Raw genomic sequence first — 18,468 nt, 5'->3', positions numbered from 1 at the left:
TTCATGCACACTTGTGGCGCCCTCTTTTTCTATTCTCATGAAACTCGGGTCTGAGTTATTAAGGCTTGTTCATGCACACTTGTGGCGCCCTCTTTTTCTATTCTCATGAAACTCGGGTCTGAGTTATTAAGGCTTGTTCATGCACACTTGTGGCGCCCTCTTTTTCTATTCTCATGAAACTCGGGTCTGAGTTATTAAGGCTTGTTCATGCACACTCGTGGCGCCCTCTTTTTCTATTCTCATGAAACTCGGGTCTGAGTTAGTAAGGCTTGTTCATGCACACTCGTGGCGCCCTCTTTTTCTGTTTTCAGGAAAACTCGGGTCTCCGAGTTAGAAAGGCTTTTTCATGCACACTCGTGGCACCCTCTTTTTCTCTTTTCTCATGGGTCTCCTTGTCTGCTCTCTCGTTCCCAGGCACCGTAGAGGAGCGAGGACTCGCAGAGTGGAGGAAGCAAATCGACAGCACAACCCCGAGCGACGCCACGACGAACGTCGACGGTGGCGCCACCGCGGGCGACGGTGGCGCCGCCGCCGACAGCAGCTACGACTTCCCGCTCTGCATGCCAGCGATCCGTCGCGCGAGACCGCTCAGGTTCGTTCCCGTCTGCCCGACGTTCTCACTCGACGGGCTCAGCTGCCGGCGGACACAGCCTGCCGAGGCCCAGAGCGTCTCCATGCTCGGGTCGGTCGCTACGGATACGACCGACATCACGAAGTTCTGAGACAGGGGGCGCTACGGAGGAGGCCGTTCGGAGGAATCTCAGCGAGCGAAGCACGGGTCGAGAGATCGCACGTAATTTTTCCGTCGCATTTGACGATTCTGGCGGATATTAACAGCGGTGAATAATGACAAATTTAGACAATTTGAAATTGAAATTGCAATCGAATTGCATTTGAATTGCATTCTGAAATTGACGATTTGTCATTATTCGCCCCCGATGTTAAGTTGCGATTGCTGGAAATGGATCCACCGTTTCACGTGTGGTCGTCTGACCCACGAAATATTCACATTGAGGTTTTATACACCTTGAGAGAATCCATTAGTGTGCCAGGGGACCGAACTCTCATAGTCTTTGGCGTGAGAGGTGGACGTGTTAGCCACTGGCTAACCACACAGAAGAGAGAATATCATTTTATGTCTTCTATATTTTATTCTACACACTATGTAATATATACATTTATAGTCCACACACTTATTACTAACATGCACATGTTCTCGTCTACCCCCGTGAATTGCGAAAGTATTTAATTGAAAATGCTCAATTTTAATTATGGGATGAGGGTGTTTTTTATTGTGTAGGAACATGGCAAATGTGATATTACATCATGCGGTCCACGAATAAATGTGCGCACAACGGAAAATCGGGTAAAAATTACATTTATTTTCCCAAGGGTAATTAAGTCGGGTAACAAAATATGTTCTTTGCAACAAAATTATTTTACGTTATATATACTATACATTTCCACTATATTCCACTTCACGAAGAATCTCTACTACATTGCACTTTATAGTTAGTGACATAATTTTATTTCCCCTCTAGAGAGTATTGGTATTATATGGGGATCCCATATAATCAACAAGCATAAATCCGAGCATTTTTTAAACCCGATTTAAGGTAGATAATAATATTCTGTTTGATCCCTGTGTATAAAGAGTGTTGACAGTGATCAATCTGATCATATTGTAGAGATGCTGTTGCTTCCCTTCAGCTAGCCCTCGATGATGCGAATGACATTGTCACAGGTTTTGAGCAGAGCTTGTGAACCGGTAGTGTTAGCAGACGCCGCTACTAGATTGCTGCCTTCCTCGCCGTGTTCTGCTATGCTCTGCAACACACACGTGCACACCCCTGAAGTACATGCATACGTCCAGACAGCAGTGTCAGTATGTGTTGACTAGCAATTAAACTGTATTAAGGCATGTGCCAGGTGTAAAATAGACCATATGAAGTAACCCATGTGTCTACTATACTCACTGGGTCGATGGGAATTCGGCCAAGAAACGCGAGGCCAAACTCCTCAGCCAGTCGTTCCCCTCCACCAGAGGAGAAGATTTCAGATACCTCCTGAAAACCAGCAATGAAATGAGGAAGCTAGCAATGTTTTTCAATGCAATGTGATTTGTCAGACGTGTTGAATGAAGGCCATGCAAATGAGCGGCAAATTATTGCTAGATTTGTTACTGCGACCTGCATGGTTCACTTTAGCTCTATAGGTTTACCTACTGGTTTTTTATGATGGGTAGCATTTCGCAACATTATACTTCCACGTTTTCAAATGCACTTCCGAAAGAACTACTTCTCTGCGTGTTATAGTATGTTTAATGATGTAAAATGAGCCACCTTGCTAATTATATTTTAACATTTATGTTTATCATTTATGTTCAATCCTGTTACTTTATATAGCTGCCTGCACTTTTACTTTGTATTTTTATGTGACCTTTACGTGTTTTTTAACATTCACATCACTATTAGTGGCAGGTATCAGGAAAGAAAAACGTACCGCAGTATTTGCAATATGCAGCATATCTTTTGTGTTGGACAAGATCTGAATCTAATAAGCAGACGAGTCAAAGTCAATGTTGTAACATTCCAAAACCATGTATCTAAGGCAATTGAAAGGTGACTTAATCGATATTCGACTAAAATCATGGGATCTAAAATAATATGATGACACATTGATACACCAAAAAAACTTTGTACCAATAACACAGTGTATCAATAAGTGTTATTTTTACTTTATATATTTTACACCACAAAAGGTAAATAAAATAAAACTGTGATTGTTATTATAATCAGCTTTTTAGAGTTATGTGTTAAGCAACACGATCATACATGCTCCAATTGGAATCTGTATCTTCACTCTGATATGTACCTGGTCAGAAACGGACACCTATGCTACCCAAGCGGGTCTTGCAAGCATTCACTTGGAATCATTCACACTATACAATATTTGTCGTGTATTGTTAGACGTGGCCACCCATCTACTGATAGTATGTGTTAATGTGAACCTAGGTTGAACCTATCTGTACACCTGTTTGAATATCTGTATACATCTGTTCGTTGTAGTAGTGAAAAACAATAAGTATGAAATTAAGAGCTGCATTGTTGGTCGTGCTATATACTCACCCCGCAGCAAGGACAAGCAAACGCACTCATGTTCTCGACAATACCGATGATGTTCACACGCATCTTACTGCAGAAATCTATTTCTTTTCGCACAGTTGCCAGGGCGACGGACTGCGGAGTTGTGACGATGATGGCGCCATCTGGCTTTGTATTTTGTAAGATTTTCACGACGGTAAGATGCTCATCGCTGGTACCCGGTGGGGTATCTGGGAAACGAGAATAATGAAAAATAATAATTAGGAGTTAGGTAGGAGAGTGTGTTTAAAACAATCGCAATCAAATTAGGTTAGGCACGTATATTTTGCATGTGCTTAAGCACCACCAACAACAGTTTTTCCATGCCACACTTATTTACTGCTCATTATAAAGCATTGCTTGAAAACCACCTTTAAATTATTCTATAATTTTAAAATATGACTTAGCTGAACAAGTGCCGCATAGCGACAGCGCTCATCTAACGTCTACTGCGGTGACTCTGTGGTGGGATTCTAGTAAACCCTGTTAGTCCCAAATGTGTTCACATACACGCCGAAACAGTGGAATGCACAGGGATGGTATCAGGAACCTTCTCAAAGGAATGTTCGTTGGGATCGTTATGAAAGTTGCCACGAGATGGCGCGTACGTTTAAGTGTCTTCAGATTAAAGATGGAAGCTCCCATCATATGTAGTAGCAACAACTATCTGCAAGACAGAATAGGTAAGCACTCATCCATTTACCTACGCAAGCCTACAGGCTGCGCAATAGAGAGCTGCCACCTGCAACCAATTAAGGCAAAAACTCCACAGTACCACAACACATGCACTGGCAGTAGCCACTGGCAGTGGCATACGTTACATGTAACATACTGACACTACAGAATGCCATATAAATTATACGATTTAAGGAGCATAAACCTTCTTTAACCAAATTTAGCTTTTGAAATTTCACTGTGACATTGTAGCCTCATACATCCAGGCATGTATAGATTCTACTAGCAAACCCGGCAGTCAAATTCTTTCTAACAGACAGTCAACAAATCCATGTTTAACCCTCCTCTTGAGGGTCAAAAGGTTATCAGACACTTACTCTTCGCACGTCAGTGGAAAGTAGATTTCATGGTCCTTTCAATAAAGCCATAAAAATGATAGGTCACCGCTGAAACAAAAAAGTTTTCCAATCGCTCCGTCAGACCATGTCCTCAGAAAATGTCTAAAATCTGCCCTGTGCTCCATTGACCTTTGACCTGTGACCTCCAATTTCGGCACAGTGATGGCTTTTCCTACCATGATGCTATACACCGACTATCACGAGCCTAGGTCGAGCCGTTTAGATTTGTGCCGCAATTCTGCATTTCCTCCCTATACCTTAAGTTAAGGAGTGAATGTTCCCCCTTCTTTTACACCTCTTGACCTTTGACCTTTGACCCCCAGCTTCGACATCCCAACTCGTTTTGACGATCCCCCCCAACGACCCGAATATCGTGACCGTACGTCGAGCGGTTAAGATTTGTGCCCAACTGTTGACGGACGACCGGACGGACGGACGGACGATCAAGCGATTCTACAAGCTGCATCTGACTATGTCAGATGAGCTAAAAATAGTAACAGCACAACATATTTAGCTATATATTACATGTATATTTATCAGTTGCTCGTAACTGTGCTACCTGTATTGCTTGTGCGATTGTGTGCTCGTGTGTGTTGCTTGTTCTGTGCCACTCTTACGACTGAGTGACGGCGGTAGGGAGATGTGATCATGCGATTCAAGGGCGAGTAATATACCAACCGATGATGAGGTAGTCCAACCTTCCCCAGAAGACGTCCTTCACGAATCTCTTTATGAGCGCGGTCTTTCGTGGACCTCGGAAAGCCAGCGAGTCCTCGCCACTGGCCAATAGCGAAGCCACCGAAATGACCTTGACTCCTGTGTGTGGCGAACTGCAACAGTACAACGATCCACTGAAATGACCTTGACTCCTGTGTGTGGCGAACTGCAACAGTACAACGATGCACCGATATGACCTTGACTCCTGTGTGTGGCGAACTGCAACAGTACAACGACGCTCACCGTATGTGCGAGAGTGAGAGTACGAGTGAGTGTACGCCCTAGTGAAACGCACGAATCAATAGGTACCGTGCCGATAGACAGGTTACGCAGGACTGTGAAATGCAGGGAAGGAGAATTTAAGGGGAGAGAAGGGAAGGCAAGGGGAGGTGCCTACCTCATTTCTACAAGCTATGGTATATAAGTATAAGTATAAGTATATGGTTGGATAGATTGGTGAGGTCGCTTTCAGATAGATGGACTCGCGCACGCACGAACAAACAAAACGTATGGATTTTAGAACGTAAGCATAAATAGCATGCTTAGTTTCAATGCAAGAAGGTACTTACACCACAGGTTTCCAACCCCACTCTGTGTTCATCACTGCCTCACCATCCACACCCATAAGTTGAGCTTGGCTGGGTCCACATATATCCAGATCCAGTAAGCCGACCTAAGAGGCAAGCGTACCTTCAAATTTTACGGCAATCAAATTCATTCTCCACCTTTGCAGCCATACTTTTTTTTATGAATTTGTTGTTCATCGCCTACATCAAAAATGACGCCCAGGCCATAATAAAAATATTATTTGTTTGCCCTCGCCCGAACGACCCGCTAAAAAGGGGCCGACTCAAAACATTTTACATATTTTTTTTACCGTACATTATATAAATCTGTAGGCAATACATTATATGTACCAAGCAAAACAAACATTCAACATAAAAGGTATCTCCACACAAGCACACCCGAGCATGTAGACACCATGCTGAATTTGTAAAGACCCCTTCAAAAAAAACCTAACTACCTACCCAAACTTTTCAGCCTGGGTCGGGCGAGGGCATACAAAGATTTTTTAATTGTGGCCCCAGTGACAGTTCTTATTCACCTGCCTATCTTACACCTTTTTTCCTTTTGTTGATAATCCATTGCTGAGGGCTGCAGCCATAGAACTCTTTCCAACACCTCCTTTTCCCGACACCACGAGAATTTTGTGCTTGATTGCATTCATGCGGAGGTCAATGGCAGGCTGATCTGGATCCAACGAACCTGTGGATGAGTTAACAATGCTTATAGCACAGGTAGAATTTCCACAATTTCTACCATGTACATACTGCCTTATAGGAGAGATGCCCCTCTTATACTAATAAGGCAAGTAGTGCCACCTACTGGAAAAGATTAGGATCAAAGCTGTTTAAGCTTTTCCTGCTTTTGAAAGAGATAGTGATGGATGGAAATTAGACCAATAAAATTAGGTCAGAGGCTACTGATAGAAATAAACGATGATTTCCCATATTTTCGTACACTAAACATGAAGATATATTTATGTTTATACCTTGGGACAAACATAGTTCCCTACCCGGGCAGCTTTCGCACACATTCGCTCTTCCTGCAGCAGCCTGAAACACGGGTAATAGTTCAGTGTAAGAACCACCATATCTTCTATTATATATTTGTCTTTCAGGAACAGCAAAACACATACATCCAAACAGGCTGGCTTTTGTGTGTGCATTTTCAGGGCGATCTACTTAATATAGATAATAACAGGGTTCTGCTCAGAATATCTGGAAGGCATGTCGAGGAATTGGAGAATTCATCCCATATAATATTATTGCTAATTCGATTCAATTACACATTTCGCAAGGCAAGCATCCATACTATCAGAAGTAGATAATAGGGGAATTCCCTATTATCTACTTCTGATACTATACACGTTCAGGGTTCTGCCCAGGATTTTTTAGTGCCGGGCGCATGCAGTTGCGACTTTGCAAGCGCCGTTGGCGCGAATCTAGGGGGGTCCAGGGGTATGCCCCCCCTGAAAATGTTTGATTTTTGATAGTCTGAAACTCAATTTCCTGCATTCTGAGCAATAAAAAGCCCATATATCACTTTTTTTTCGTTTCTTTTTATTATATATCAAAAATTAGTGCCGGGCAAAGATATATAGTGCCGGGCACACCCGCCCACCGCCGCCCACCGTGGGCAGAACCCTGACGTTAACTCAATCAGTTTGGATATATGTATATATGACTATGTTGGCACTATAAAAATTAACACAGCTGGAAAGCATGCCAATTAGGTAATTAAGGCATGTCAATGGATATATGGTATGTCACAAGTTAGCATCAGCTTTGAAGGCATGTTGGACCCGACATATGTTAATGACATATATGTTAATGACTTGCGGAGAACCCTGGGTAAAAATTATGTGCCATCATAGTTTGGGACAGAGGTATTAATATTATTACCGTATAAATAGTTCAAATATGTGCTAAACTAATCCGGGGTGCTTATACAAGGATTAGGCAAAAAATTAAAGTAAGGCATACTAAAGAAATCAAGCATAGCAACAATCAATAAATATAAATGTAAACGCAAATTACAAGCACAACTTTAATTCTGCATACCGAGTCCGCCGGACAGCCTTCAAGAATGCTTGTGACATTGTCACTGTCAGCAGACGTGGCAACTTTACTCGTAATTATATCCATGCGTTTACAAACACGACAAGCTGACTCAGTGACAGTGTTTTTGATATAAAGTCACTACAACCATCTATCGCCACAGCATATTTATGATATTGTATCGTGACCCAAGCGGCCACACGCACACTGTGCCAGCATTCGCTGCACAGCCCAAAATGGTTACTGGTATGGAATAGTTCAAAGTCGGTGGTACTGGTAGTAGTACTACTAGTACTACTACTAGAGTAGATATAATAGTGTCAGTGTGTCACTGTGTCACACATTTGCTGTGCCTGTGTCACAGTGGGTCAGTGTGTGTTCAGATGCTAACGACATGGAATATTCTCTCTTCAAATTTGATGTTTTTTTCTACTGCGATAAGCAGTGATGATTTGGCTACTTCAGTATTTGATCAATTTAATTTTGTCTCCTAATTCCGTCTTCGATACTTGGACTTTGAAGACTAATATTTATGAGGTTATGATGTTATTGACGATATGGCATGAATTCAACAACTGGAGGCTGACATCTTGGGGTTAAAGATCACTCTTCTCTTCCGCCGTTTCCGTAAACCGGTTTTCATCGTTTTAGTCGTCATCATCACCGTCATCGCTGTTTTAAAAAACCGCACGCATACAAAGAAATTATTAAAGGAACAACAAATCAAATAATAAAAAATATATATTTTACACATAAGAAGTTTTTCACTAATCTACAACTGCTTATTTTGTTTAATTTTTTTGAGAATTATTTTTTGAAGTGGACTTTTGCGCATGTTTTTGGCTTTTGATGTGATTTGTGTATGCAGCGCCACGAAATTCCTAAGCGCGAATGGGAAATGATTTACCATAACCTGACCTTGCTGTAGCGCGCGCATGCGGGAGATAACAACAAGTTGAAGTTGAACACGGCAGAATAGAAAAGAAAACAGGTATTTTTTACGATGATTAGTTAATATTGTTACGTTTGTGAAAGATACGTTTGAAAAGAGTGAGCACCAGATCCAGGCTGACACAACTAGGCTAGGGATTCAAGCACCATGTAATCACAAACATCACACTTAGTTATCACACTGAGCCTGAGGACAGTGAGGTAGGCCCTACAGGCTACATCCTTAGGCTTAGGCGCAATCATACTCATAGTTTCAAGTTAGTTTGGGCCTAATTGGCCCTTTTACATGATCTCATTTTCGAAAGTGTGTGTGTAGAGACATGAAAATCCACAATTCCTGGTCTTACCTATTCATATGTTTCAATAAAAAAAGTTGCACAAATAATTATACAATCACAAACACAGAACATATTTACACATACTCTGCCAGTGCATGGTTCCCAGTGAGCTCACAATTACCTCGCTGGGAACCCGTTCCGTGGTAACCGGTGCCACCGTCACACATACTAATTTACTATCAGTATCATAGACATAGGTAGCTCTAGTACTATAGCCCGCAGGATCGCTGCCGCTGGCGTTAATGTAAGCGGGCTATAGTACTAGAGCTAAGACATAGGCATTGCCATTGACATCGTCACCCGCACTCGAAATTCTCAAGAAAGACGATGTCAAATGTTTTCTAAGTAAGACGATGGAAAGACCTGCCTGAACAGAAAGCAAGAACGTCACATGGGCTGATCGGTTTAGAGAGCTCCTCATAATTAAATGTAATGCTAATAGGCATTACTTCGGTGCCTTTTTGCAGACATGCGGCGCCATCATCATTATTAGATCTAGCATTTCGGTGGAAAACCTGCACGCGTATAATATCCATCCATCTCGCCGCGATTCCAACATCGTCATGTACAGCGGACCCTGGGACTGGGAGATCGTCGAGACGCCGGCGGCGACCGACGAGGTCAGAGGTCAGCAGAGCGCCGACTTGCAGGCTGTCTCGTCCAACCTCGATGCTCTCTCCGCCGCCCACACGGGGGCGCCGGCGTGCGCGGACGGCATCGTGACGTCGCACTGGCGGAGTAAGTCGTCGCGGGAGCGCTGCGCGGGATGCGGTCGCACCCTCGGCGCAGTCATGCGGCGGCTCTCCGCGCGACGCTGCCGCCGCTGCGGCGACGTCTTCTGCCGACCGTGCACGGACTACGTCCGCCGCCTATCCTACCTCGCGCGCCCTGACCCCGGCGGACGCCCGCACCGCGTCTGCCGCAGCTGCTACGACGAGCCCGAGCCACAGCCAGAGGGAGCCACCCGGCGGTGGATGCTCACGTTCACGCATCTCCGACGGGAGGCGAGAGGCGGAGCTTCCGCGCGCCGCCTGGTGGTCGATTTCGACGGCGAAGTGGAGCGGCTGCGGGACGGGTTCAGACGCAGTCTGAAGATGGCGCCGGTATCGTCACGATGGTTCGGCGCCGCCGCCGCGCCGCCGTACTGGCAGCGGCCGCGCGACCGCATCCCGCCGCCGGATGCCGGCACCACCTGTGAGGTCTGCGGGGTGGCGTTCGGGCTGGTGTTGCGTCGGCGACGCGACTGCAGCGTATGCGGGCGCGGCGCATGCGCACGCTGCTCGACCCAAGATGGCGTCCTCGTCTACGTCCCCGCCGAGCAGTCGCCGCACGACGACCCGACCTTCGACGTCCTGCTCGCCGTCGTTGGCGTCGCCGGCTGCCCCGAGGTGGCGTCACCGTGCCGCACGTACCTCCCCGCGTGCGACGCCTGCCGGAAGGCGCTCGGGGACGGGCAAGCGCGGGATCACTCCGCGACGTGGGAGGGAGGAGTCCCGGACGTCTCGACGGAGACGCGGCGGATCTACGCGCGGGCGATGGAGATCCGCGAGAAGATCGACCGCCAGCTGCCGACGTTCTGCGAACTCGCCGACGCGCTCGACGTGTCGCCCCCTGCTGGCAGCGATGTGCGGCAGCTCGCAAAGGCGCAGCTCGACGTGGCGCCCCCTGCCGGCGGCGACGTGCGGCGGCTCGCGAAGGTGCAGATCGACGTGTCGCCCCCTGCTGGCGGCGACGTGCGACGGCTCGCGAAGCCGCAGCTAGACGTGGCGCCCCCTGCCGGCGGCAACGTGCGGCGGCTCGCGAAGGTGCAGATTGACGTCGCGGAGCTCTTTGCGTCGTTCGTCGGCGTCGTGTCGGGCGCGAGGGCGCTACTTGTCGCCGCGTCGCCGGCGCAAACGTCTGTGCTGCGCAACCTCTCGCGCGGACAGCTCGAGGAGTACCGCGCGCGCGTCGCCGCGTTCCGACGCGCACGGCGCCACCTGGAGGAGCGCGCGCCGGCGGGGGCGCTGCGAGCGGTGCAGGGGGCGGTGGAACGAGAGGCGATCGGGGCCGCGCACGTCTCCGTGAAACAGCTCGCGTACGAAGCCCTTCTCCTCGCCGACCGACACGCCCTCGCCGCCTCCCTTGCCGGCGCCCTCGTGCGGGCAGAAGCGGCAATTGCGGACGACCTGCGTGCCTGCGTCGCGGCCGAGGCGGACGCGCACATGGCCGACGCCGAGCGGTTGCTACGGGAACAGCTGCGGGAGCACCGGCTCGTGCGGTTGCCGCGGGGAGCCGGGCGCGACGTTGCCGCGGCGACGGTGCTCGCTCGATGCGCTGTGCTGACGGCGCAGGTGGAGACGCAGCTGGAAGCAAAGTGCGTGGAGACGAGATTCCCTGGCTCGAGGGAGGCGCTGAAGAAATGTGGCGAGGCGATCAGGAGGATTGCGCCCGAGGACTTGCTAAAGGGCCCGTCGTCATGACGACGAATACTCTTATGATGCTGTCGCTGTCGTATAGCACCCATGTGAGAGAAAGAACCCTGTCTCAATCACTATGTGGGAGACGGATAGATAGAGTGACTGATGGGGAGAGGAGAGGGGGAGAGACTCGTGTTGAATCTGAATTGAGCCTAGAAAATAGTTTTATAGGTGATATCAGGATCTTTTACAAACATTTAGCCCATTTTTCTTAAATAGAATTATGTACATACTTTTGTAAATCAGAATAATGAGTATAAAATTTTTAATGTTGTAATGAGAAAAAGAATATACTATAATAAATATTTACGTATTACTTACTTTGTCACTACATTTTTTGTTGAGCAATTATTAATTTATTATTAACTTAATTTGCCACAATTTTTATTATATTATACATTTTACATCACAGTACACGTTATGAAAGTGCACCACTGCTCCAAGGTTAACACTAATAATATATCAATACTAGTAATGATAGAGTTTGTCTTACAGCTGCTATTGTATCTAAATTGCGGATTCTACATAGTAGCAGTAGTGCAAACATTGAGCTGAACTATGATATGCACACAATGCTTAGTTATTTGTCACTCATTATGTGGAAATTAAACAAGGTGTAACCTTTGAAATAACCTTTATAGTTCGTATTACTGTTCAGCTTCTACATATTTAAAGCAGTAGTGCAAAAATTGAACTGAACTATGATATGCACACATTGCTTGGTTATTTGTCACTCATCACATGGAAATTAAATGAGGAACATTTCTATACATACATGTAGCCGAGTTTCAGTATACCATTTTCAGAGCTGAGTAAATATTGACTGTGCCTTTAGATCTAGTGTCACTGTGACACAACGTTGTTGATTGTTTACTTACTGTGATAACTGATTCCAGGTGGTAGATTTCCCCTACGATGGCACCAGCAAGGAGGCTGAGGAAGAGGAGGAATCCTGAAGAGAAGCCAGCTGATGGAAATCGAGGAGAAGATGCTGCTGTTGCTGCCTCACCACAGGAGGTCATCTCGAAGCGAAAGAGGAAGGTCACACGAAAAAGAGAAGAGGAGGAGGAGGCTGGGGCGAAGACTCCAGCAGACAGCATAGCAGGTGAGCACAGTGAAGTTATAACACATCCAAACACTAGCGTACGTGTTCATTCGTGAGGGTCAATAATAAATTGTCTCTTAGTCATTTAGTTAAAAGTTAGTCAAAGTCGTTTAGTTACTAGTCAAAAGTCACGATGTTAATTCGCGTGAGATTTTTAGTTTTGCAGTAGACTCCTGTTCATGCATACATGCTTGCAATACTCTTGCACAGGTAGGACCAGCCTCGCAAGCAAGGTTGCAGCTAAAAAAAGGAAGACGGAGGAGATTTCCCTCAGCCTTCCCTGCACGGCGAGGCAGAAGAAAGAGACGCTGCGAAAGGAAGCCAGTCCTGCGCCGTCCACGGGAGAGGGTGCACCACTGGTCAAACCTCACCGGCCACTCACGTCTCCAGCTGCAAAGCTCGCAGAGAAGGTGAAGACAGCTCGAACGAAGAGGGCGCCACTGGAGGGCAGGGCGAGCAATGGCCGCTCGGTGTCGCCGAGCAGGAAGAAACAAACGCGCGTGCTCAAGGCAAGCAAATCGACATCGAAACCTCGCGACGAATCCGATTGCGAGGTCACGGAGCCGACCCCGCGCGCGACGACCGCGTCTCGCCGCAAGCTGCCGCCAGAGGGCGCCGCGAGAAAACCTCGGGGAAGATTGAGCACTAAAGTCAGAGCTGACGGTGACAGCCAGCGAGAGAACCCGCAGGCCGTGAGCTTGAGTGTGATGTTGAAAGAGGAGCCATCAGTGAAGTATGGAGGAGGAGGAAAAGGAGGAGGAGGAGGAGGAGATGCGGATGGAGTGTCGCCACAGGCCGGTCCATCTGGGAAAGAAAGCCCAAAGAAAGAAAGCCCAAAGAAAACATTGAAGGGAGAGATGATGAGTAGCGAGAGTAGCGAATCGGAATGGGAGGAGGTACAAGGTAATGCAAGAGAACAACGAGATATTACATAAAACGCTGTTATTTGCACTGCTTCTTGTCATCACATCACAGGTAATGTAAATAGCAGGTAAATTATAATAATAATAATATCTGTTTATGATATTGTTAGTCCTGCTAACAACATATGCAGATCGAGCTTCTTATAGCACATATGATAATAAACCTATATTTGATAATAGTTTGATGTTCCCCATTCCCGGTTGTCACTGTGGTAGCGCTATAGATTTCTCTCGTGTGTTGCCAGACTTCAGCCATCCACCGCTGCCTCCTCCGCTCGTGAAACCCGCCGTGCAGCATGATATAAAGATCACTGTGAAGACCGAGGCAGATAAGAAGTAAGTTTCCTGCTGACGTTTCTGCGAGTGTTTCCGATAGTGAGAAGGATGTATGATGCGTTTATCTTTTATCTGTTATCTTATATATGAGGAATATGTGAGAAACACGATTAGATTATGTGAATTGCTAACATCGTGCTCTCAGTGGTGGTGTAGAAAAGATTTGCTGTTTTTTTGCGATAATTGGCAATATTCTTCTGCTTGCAGGAAGAAAGACAAATATAGTGCGGAGAGTTACTTCAAGAGCCTGTGGAACAAACTCAGTAAAGATGTCCGAACAAGTCTGCACCAGGTATAGCTCAATACGCATAATCGATTCGAAAGGCACATTCTTCCTATATATCACATATAAAAGTCGAAATATGTTGCTGAGAAGATTGTAAAGAATTCTGCATCGAGTTAGCACGATCCACCACATCTACATCCACTTAGGTGTTATTGTATCTAGATTAGGAAGTTGAAGCTTGTGTGAGGTGATTTAGAATCAAGTATCCCACAGCCATCACGAGTAAGCCATCGCGAGGAACTAGTTGCAGAATACGAGAATGTGTTGACAGAGAAGAGTGACATCAGGGTAATAAGGGAGTGGCTTCGGTAATAGCATCTTGGAATGGGAGTGGTTGGATATTCGAAGTGTAGTGTCGGCTGTCCAGGCCTCTTCTTCACACATGCCACTATAATAGCAACACACCTGGGTCACCCGTTGTCGTGTTTTCACCTGCCAGGTACACCTGCTCTGCTACCTGTCTCATGGTCTGCACTGCAGCAGTGTCTGCAACAGCGAGGAGCTACAGGCCGTGGCACTGTCGCTGCTGCCCGCGCGCTACACGGTCGCCGCGGCAACGGCGATCGATCGTGCCGTGCTCACTGCGCTCATCAACTGGTTTAAGTCGTTCGTCGTCGTGGAGACGGACGACGTTCCTTATGCATCATCCCTCTCCACCTTACACACCATCCCACCACTACCCACCCTACCCCTATACCACCCCTACACCCCACCAACCCTACCAACCACTACCCCTACACCCCACCAACCCTACCAACCACTACCCCTACACCCCAGCAACCCTACCAACCCCTACACCCCAGCAACCCTACCCACCTACCCCTACACCCCAGCAACCCTACCCACCCTACCCCACCACCCCACGCCGACCACTACCCCATAACAACCATATCCCCCCCCCCCACACACACACACACCACCCCTCCTCACCAGTGATTGGTCACTCGTCATCGTCAGCGCCGCGGCCGAGTTGACATGGAATGTGGGTTAGAGTGGGATAGGATCGGGTGGGGTGATATGGTGGGTGCGGATATAGAATGATGATGTAGGTTGGATACAGGATGACGGTCATGATGTAGGCAGGTTGTGCATTGGTAATCGGGTAAGGGGGATGGGTATCCCATGTGGTTGAGACATGGGGTAAGGACATATCGAGGATTATTCCGCACAGGGGGTGGTTTGCGGGTAGAACCACTGATTTCACGTGATGTCATCACTTGCATGTGTGTGTGTAGTTTCAGCGGATGAGTGACTGTCTAGCAACCAGGCGCGTGCCGTCGTCGCGGGAATACATCCCCCTGTTCGCCATCTTTCTGCGCAGTCTCTCTGTTCTCACGAGACTCGTTTATAACCTGCAGCCGACATCACTGAAGCCTGAATCGCAGGTATTCTACAAGCAGCAGCAGCAGCAGCTGCCTCGTGTCTCTGTGGGTGGTGATATGCTTGGGAAAATGACCTGCGCAATTCGGGTTAATTCTGTAATTGTTGGTGGGTTTATTCGATAATGGTAGTAGTAGTTAATGTTGTTCGGAGTAACAGCACCTTATTACGAAATATAAAGTGTCATTTTATCATCGTAATTTTTTACATTAGTAGTTACTGTATGCTGTTATTTAAAATCTGGCCCTTTGCTCTCTACTTAAGGTACTGTACATGAGTTTGTGTAGGCCTACCTGTGTCTTAAAGGTAAACGTTACTTTGTAAGTGCAATAGATTAGTAAGAATTTGACCAATTTTGCCAGTGGATCGTGGTTTCGTAGTGGATCAGCGCCCGCGTGTAGTATTTATGATCCACTGTATTTCACGTTGAAGGCAAAGGTGTATAAGAAGCAACCGGTGAAGAAATCAGTGAAAGGTGGAGGAAAGCAGACGAAGAGGAGGTCGCGGGGTCAACGTCACACGATGCGCAGAAGACGCGCAGCAACGAATCCTGAGTTCACCGATTCCGACGAAGAGACGTTCCGAGATCCGAAGCAGGAGACAGACGAACGCGTAGTTCGCAAGATGCGAAAGATCGACCGAACTGAGGTTTCCACGCCAGGTGGCAGCAGGAAGTCAACGAGAACGCGACCTACGCCAACTAACTATAAGGTCGGCGTTTCAAGCAGTGATGACGGCGATGGTGACGATAGTAACGTCTCTGATGATATGGATAAGGTGGATCAGAGCCCAGAAAAGAAGTTGCAGCAGTTCAGGAGAGAATCTCTAAAAGAAAAGAAGGCAAGGCAGACCGCTCGGAAGAAAAAGCAAGAACAATTGAGGTAGCAGTTAATAAACAAGCATCACTCACACAAGTGCGAAATAGTTATAAGTTCTGTAACAGGAAAACGACAAAAATCAACAGCACAGAAAATGATTTTTTGATATAATATTAGTGATAGATCATGCATAGGTGATCTTCACTTCGTTTTTATGATTTAATATCCTTCTTATTATTAATAGATTAAATGTTATTAATAGTATGTGAACATGTTGGACATATAAGTTGAAAGGTGCTTAAGCATCCACGAACTTTGCTCTCCAGCGACAACTCCGACACAGAACTCGTCCGAGAACTAGACCGGCTGGAGTCGTGGGGAACCCAGAAATCCGCCAAGAACAGGTCAATGGCGAGATCGGCAGAGTCTGACGACGACCCTCAAGTCGTCTCTGCCAGGGGACCTTCGAATGACCTTTGGCTGGAGTTCTACGTGAAGAGCAAAAACCGGTGGACGTGTAAGCCTGAGGACGGAACTGCACAGTGCATATGCAGCACAATCGATAAAAATCCCACGCGAGATAAATTATGAAGAAATACGCACGGATGGTTAAAATAACTGCTCTGTTTAAGTGAGGAATTTCGAATGCTTTCAGCAAGAGTCAGTGTAACCACAAAATCATTACCTACTACTCTTCTAGGTTTCGACTGCATTACGGGATCCATTGATGATCCCAGGGATTTGGAGAGACGGGCATCCCAGCCGATTCACTACGTGGTGGGCATTGACAATGGTACGTTCTCCAAGAAATAATTATATTTAGGTTATTATATAATTATTATTATTATTATTATCATATTATTACATATAATATAATCTAATATTATATTATTATTTATTATAATACTTGTCACTAATGTTTGTGTTGTGTTGTTATATTATTTGACAGTGTTCTCATTGTATTATATAATTACCATGATTAAATTGGAAGTGAATGCGTCAACTATCCTGCTGTGCTTTTCCCTAGCTAATATGGTGTAGATTTACCTTTCCAAGGTTGTGCTACCAAAACGAGGTTACATGCCCGAGATTTATTTTTAATATAATTTGATATATTTATTCGTGCACAGATAACTGCACCAAGGACTTAACGCCGCGCTACGCGTCTGATTGGATGACGAACGCACGACGATTCCGCACGGACGGGGACTGGTGGGCGGACACGCTGGCAACGCGCCAGTGCCAGGACCTACTTAGGGACAAGGAGGAGGACTTGCAACTGAAAGGTTTCTTCTGATCAGACGTATTTTATAAGATTTTATTTTATAAATTTTTTATGCATTTATTCTTTTTGATACAATTGCATTTTTCATCGCGTTTTAGGGTAAGTTTCTTCTGATCATTGCTTACATGTTCCTGATTGTATGCACCATGTCCAGGGCCTTGCTAGTGATAGGGCTTGAGATAGGGCTAGGGCTATGGTTAGGGTGAGGGCAGGGACATATAGATCAATATGTATAACATGGTATAAGTGTGAACGCAACCTGAGCAGGCAACTAACACAGTACTGACAGCACTGCTATGTCTGCAATCGTTTTAGGCAAATACCGCTAATAGTTTCTACTCATCGTACAACTCTCGGTTCGACTTCTGTTCTACACAGACGATATGCTGGCCATGCCGCTGCCATCATCCGTCTCGGAGTTCAAAGGTCACCCGCTCTATGCCCTACGGAGACACCTGCTGAAGTTTGAAGCGATTTACCCACCTACAGCCCAGCCTCTCGGTATCATCCGCGGAGAGCCTGTCTATGCCAGGTACGTATTCATCCAGGCTGACAATGGCTTGATGAGGACTGTAAGTTCTATACTAGCGATTCATATCCAATCTGATATGCTGCTACTGTGATGTTGTGCCGTAGCAACAAACAAATTAACCTACTAAATTTCTGACAAGTAATTAACATACTAAATATAAATGGTATAATGTTTATAGGTATAGATATAAATAAATGCATATGATATACTATGTATGTAATAAATTACTCAGTAGGTAATGTATTTAGTAACATATAGCAGGTGATATGTCAAGTATCACCATGCATACTAGTACAGTCAAGCCTCCGGTTATCCGAACATAAATTATCCGAATTTCGGATTATTCGAACAAGATCTCAAGATTCCGTGAATAATACCCAATATCTATGATCAGATCAGTTATCCGAACAATCAGTTATCCGAACAAAATACTCCCCGCCCGTCTCGTTCAGCTAATCGAGGTTTAACTGTATACGGGATGCAAGTTAGGCAGCATAGTTG

At 46.2% G+C, this 18,468-nt stretch overlaps 3 protein-coding genes across 3 annotated transcripts in view; 2 read left to right on the top strand and 1 right to left on the bottom strand.

Moving 5' to 3' along the window:
* The window catches only part of LOC106809764 (solute carrier family 23 member 2-like), a 33,919-nt gene extending 32,619 nt beyond the window's left edge, over positions 1-1,300 (top strand). The window contains 1 exon segment of the mRNA XM_014812965.1: positions 415-1,300. Coding sequence (XP_014668451.1) covers positions 415-722 — 308 coding nt within the window. The 3' untranslated portion in view covers positions 723-1,300.
* A 62-nt stretch (positions 1,301-1,362) lies between these two features.
* Positions 1,363-8,187, bottom strand: LOC106809767 (cytosolic Fe-S cluster assembly factor NUBP2 homolog). Its single transcript, XM_014812968.1, has 8 exons — positions 7,558-8,187; positions 6,486-6,549; positions 6,054-6,199; positions 5,503-5,606; positions 4,895-5,046; positions 3,129-3,334; positions 1,977-2,066; positions 1,363-1,827 (listed from the first exon to the last, which is right to left on the bottom strand). Exons 1-8 carry the CDS (start codon positions 7,639-7,641, stop codon positions 1,711-1,713), a joined length of 963 nt encoding a protein of 320 aa, XP_014668454.1. The 5' UTR covers positions 7,642-8,187; the 3' UTR covers positions 1,363-1,710.
* A 268-nt stretch (positions 8,188-8,455) lies between these two features.
* LOC106809763 (DNA repair protein complementing XP-C cells homolog) overlaps positions 8,456-18,468 on the top strand; it is an 18,117-nt gene continuing 8,104 nt past the window's right edge. The window contains exons 1-12 of the mRNA XM_014812963.1: positions 8,456-8,545; positions 12,199-12,407; positions 12,618-13,310; positions 13,576-13,666; positions 13,874-13,958; positions 14,392-14,583; positions 15,188-15,337; positions 15,765-16,213; positions 16,477-16,667; positions 16,851-16,943; positions 17,281-17,436; positions 17,814-18,007. Of these exons, the coding sequence (XP_014668449.1) occupies positions 12,218-12,407; positions 12,618-13,310; positions 13,576-13,666; positions 13,874-13,958; positions 14,392-14,583; positions 15,188-15,337; positions 15,765-16,213; positions 16,477-16,667; positions 16,851-16,943; positions 17,281-17,436; positions 17,814-18,007 (2,484 nt within the window). The 5' untranslated portion in view covers positions 8,456-8,545; positions 12,199-12,217. The remainder of the gene's footprint in view (positions 8,546-12,198; positions 12,408-12,617; positions 13,311-13,575; positions 13,667-13,873; positions 13,959-14,391; positions 14,584-15,187; positions 15,338-15,764; positions 16,214-16,476; positions 16,668-16,850; positions 16,944-17,280; positions 17,437-17,813; positions 18,008-18,468) is intronic.

The sequence above is a fragment of the Priapulus caudatus genome, unplaced genomic scaffold, assembly GCF_000485595.1.
Source record: "Priapulus caudatus unplaced genomic scaffold, Priapulus_caudatus-5.0.1 Scaffold382, whole genome shotgun sequence".
In the NCBI taxonomy this organism is placed as follows: domain Eukaryota; kingdom Metazoa; phylum Priapulida; class Priapulimorpha; order Priapulimorphida; family Priapulidae; genus Priapulus; species Priapulus caudatus.
This window is presented reverse-complemented; position numbering and strand designations above follow the sequence as displayed.

What these genes read in the sequence shown, in the direction of transcription:
- LOC106809767 (XM_014812968.1), bottom strand. Translation starts at nt 7,641, where the DNA reads ATGGATATAATTACGAGTAAAGTTGCCACGTCTGCTGACAGTGACAAT. An exon ending in TTGCTTGTCCTTGCTGCGGG is followed by an intron (nt 2,067 to 3,128) that starts GTGAGTATATAG and finishes GCTGGTTTTCAG; the next exon opens with GAGGTATCTGAAATCTTCTC. An exon ending in GCCGAATTCCCATCGACCCA is followed by an intron (nt 1,828 to 1,976) that starts GTGAGTATAGTA and finishes TGTGTGTTGCAG; the next exon opens with AGCATAGCAGAACACGGCGA.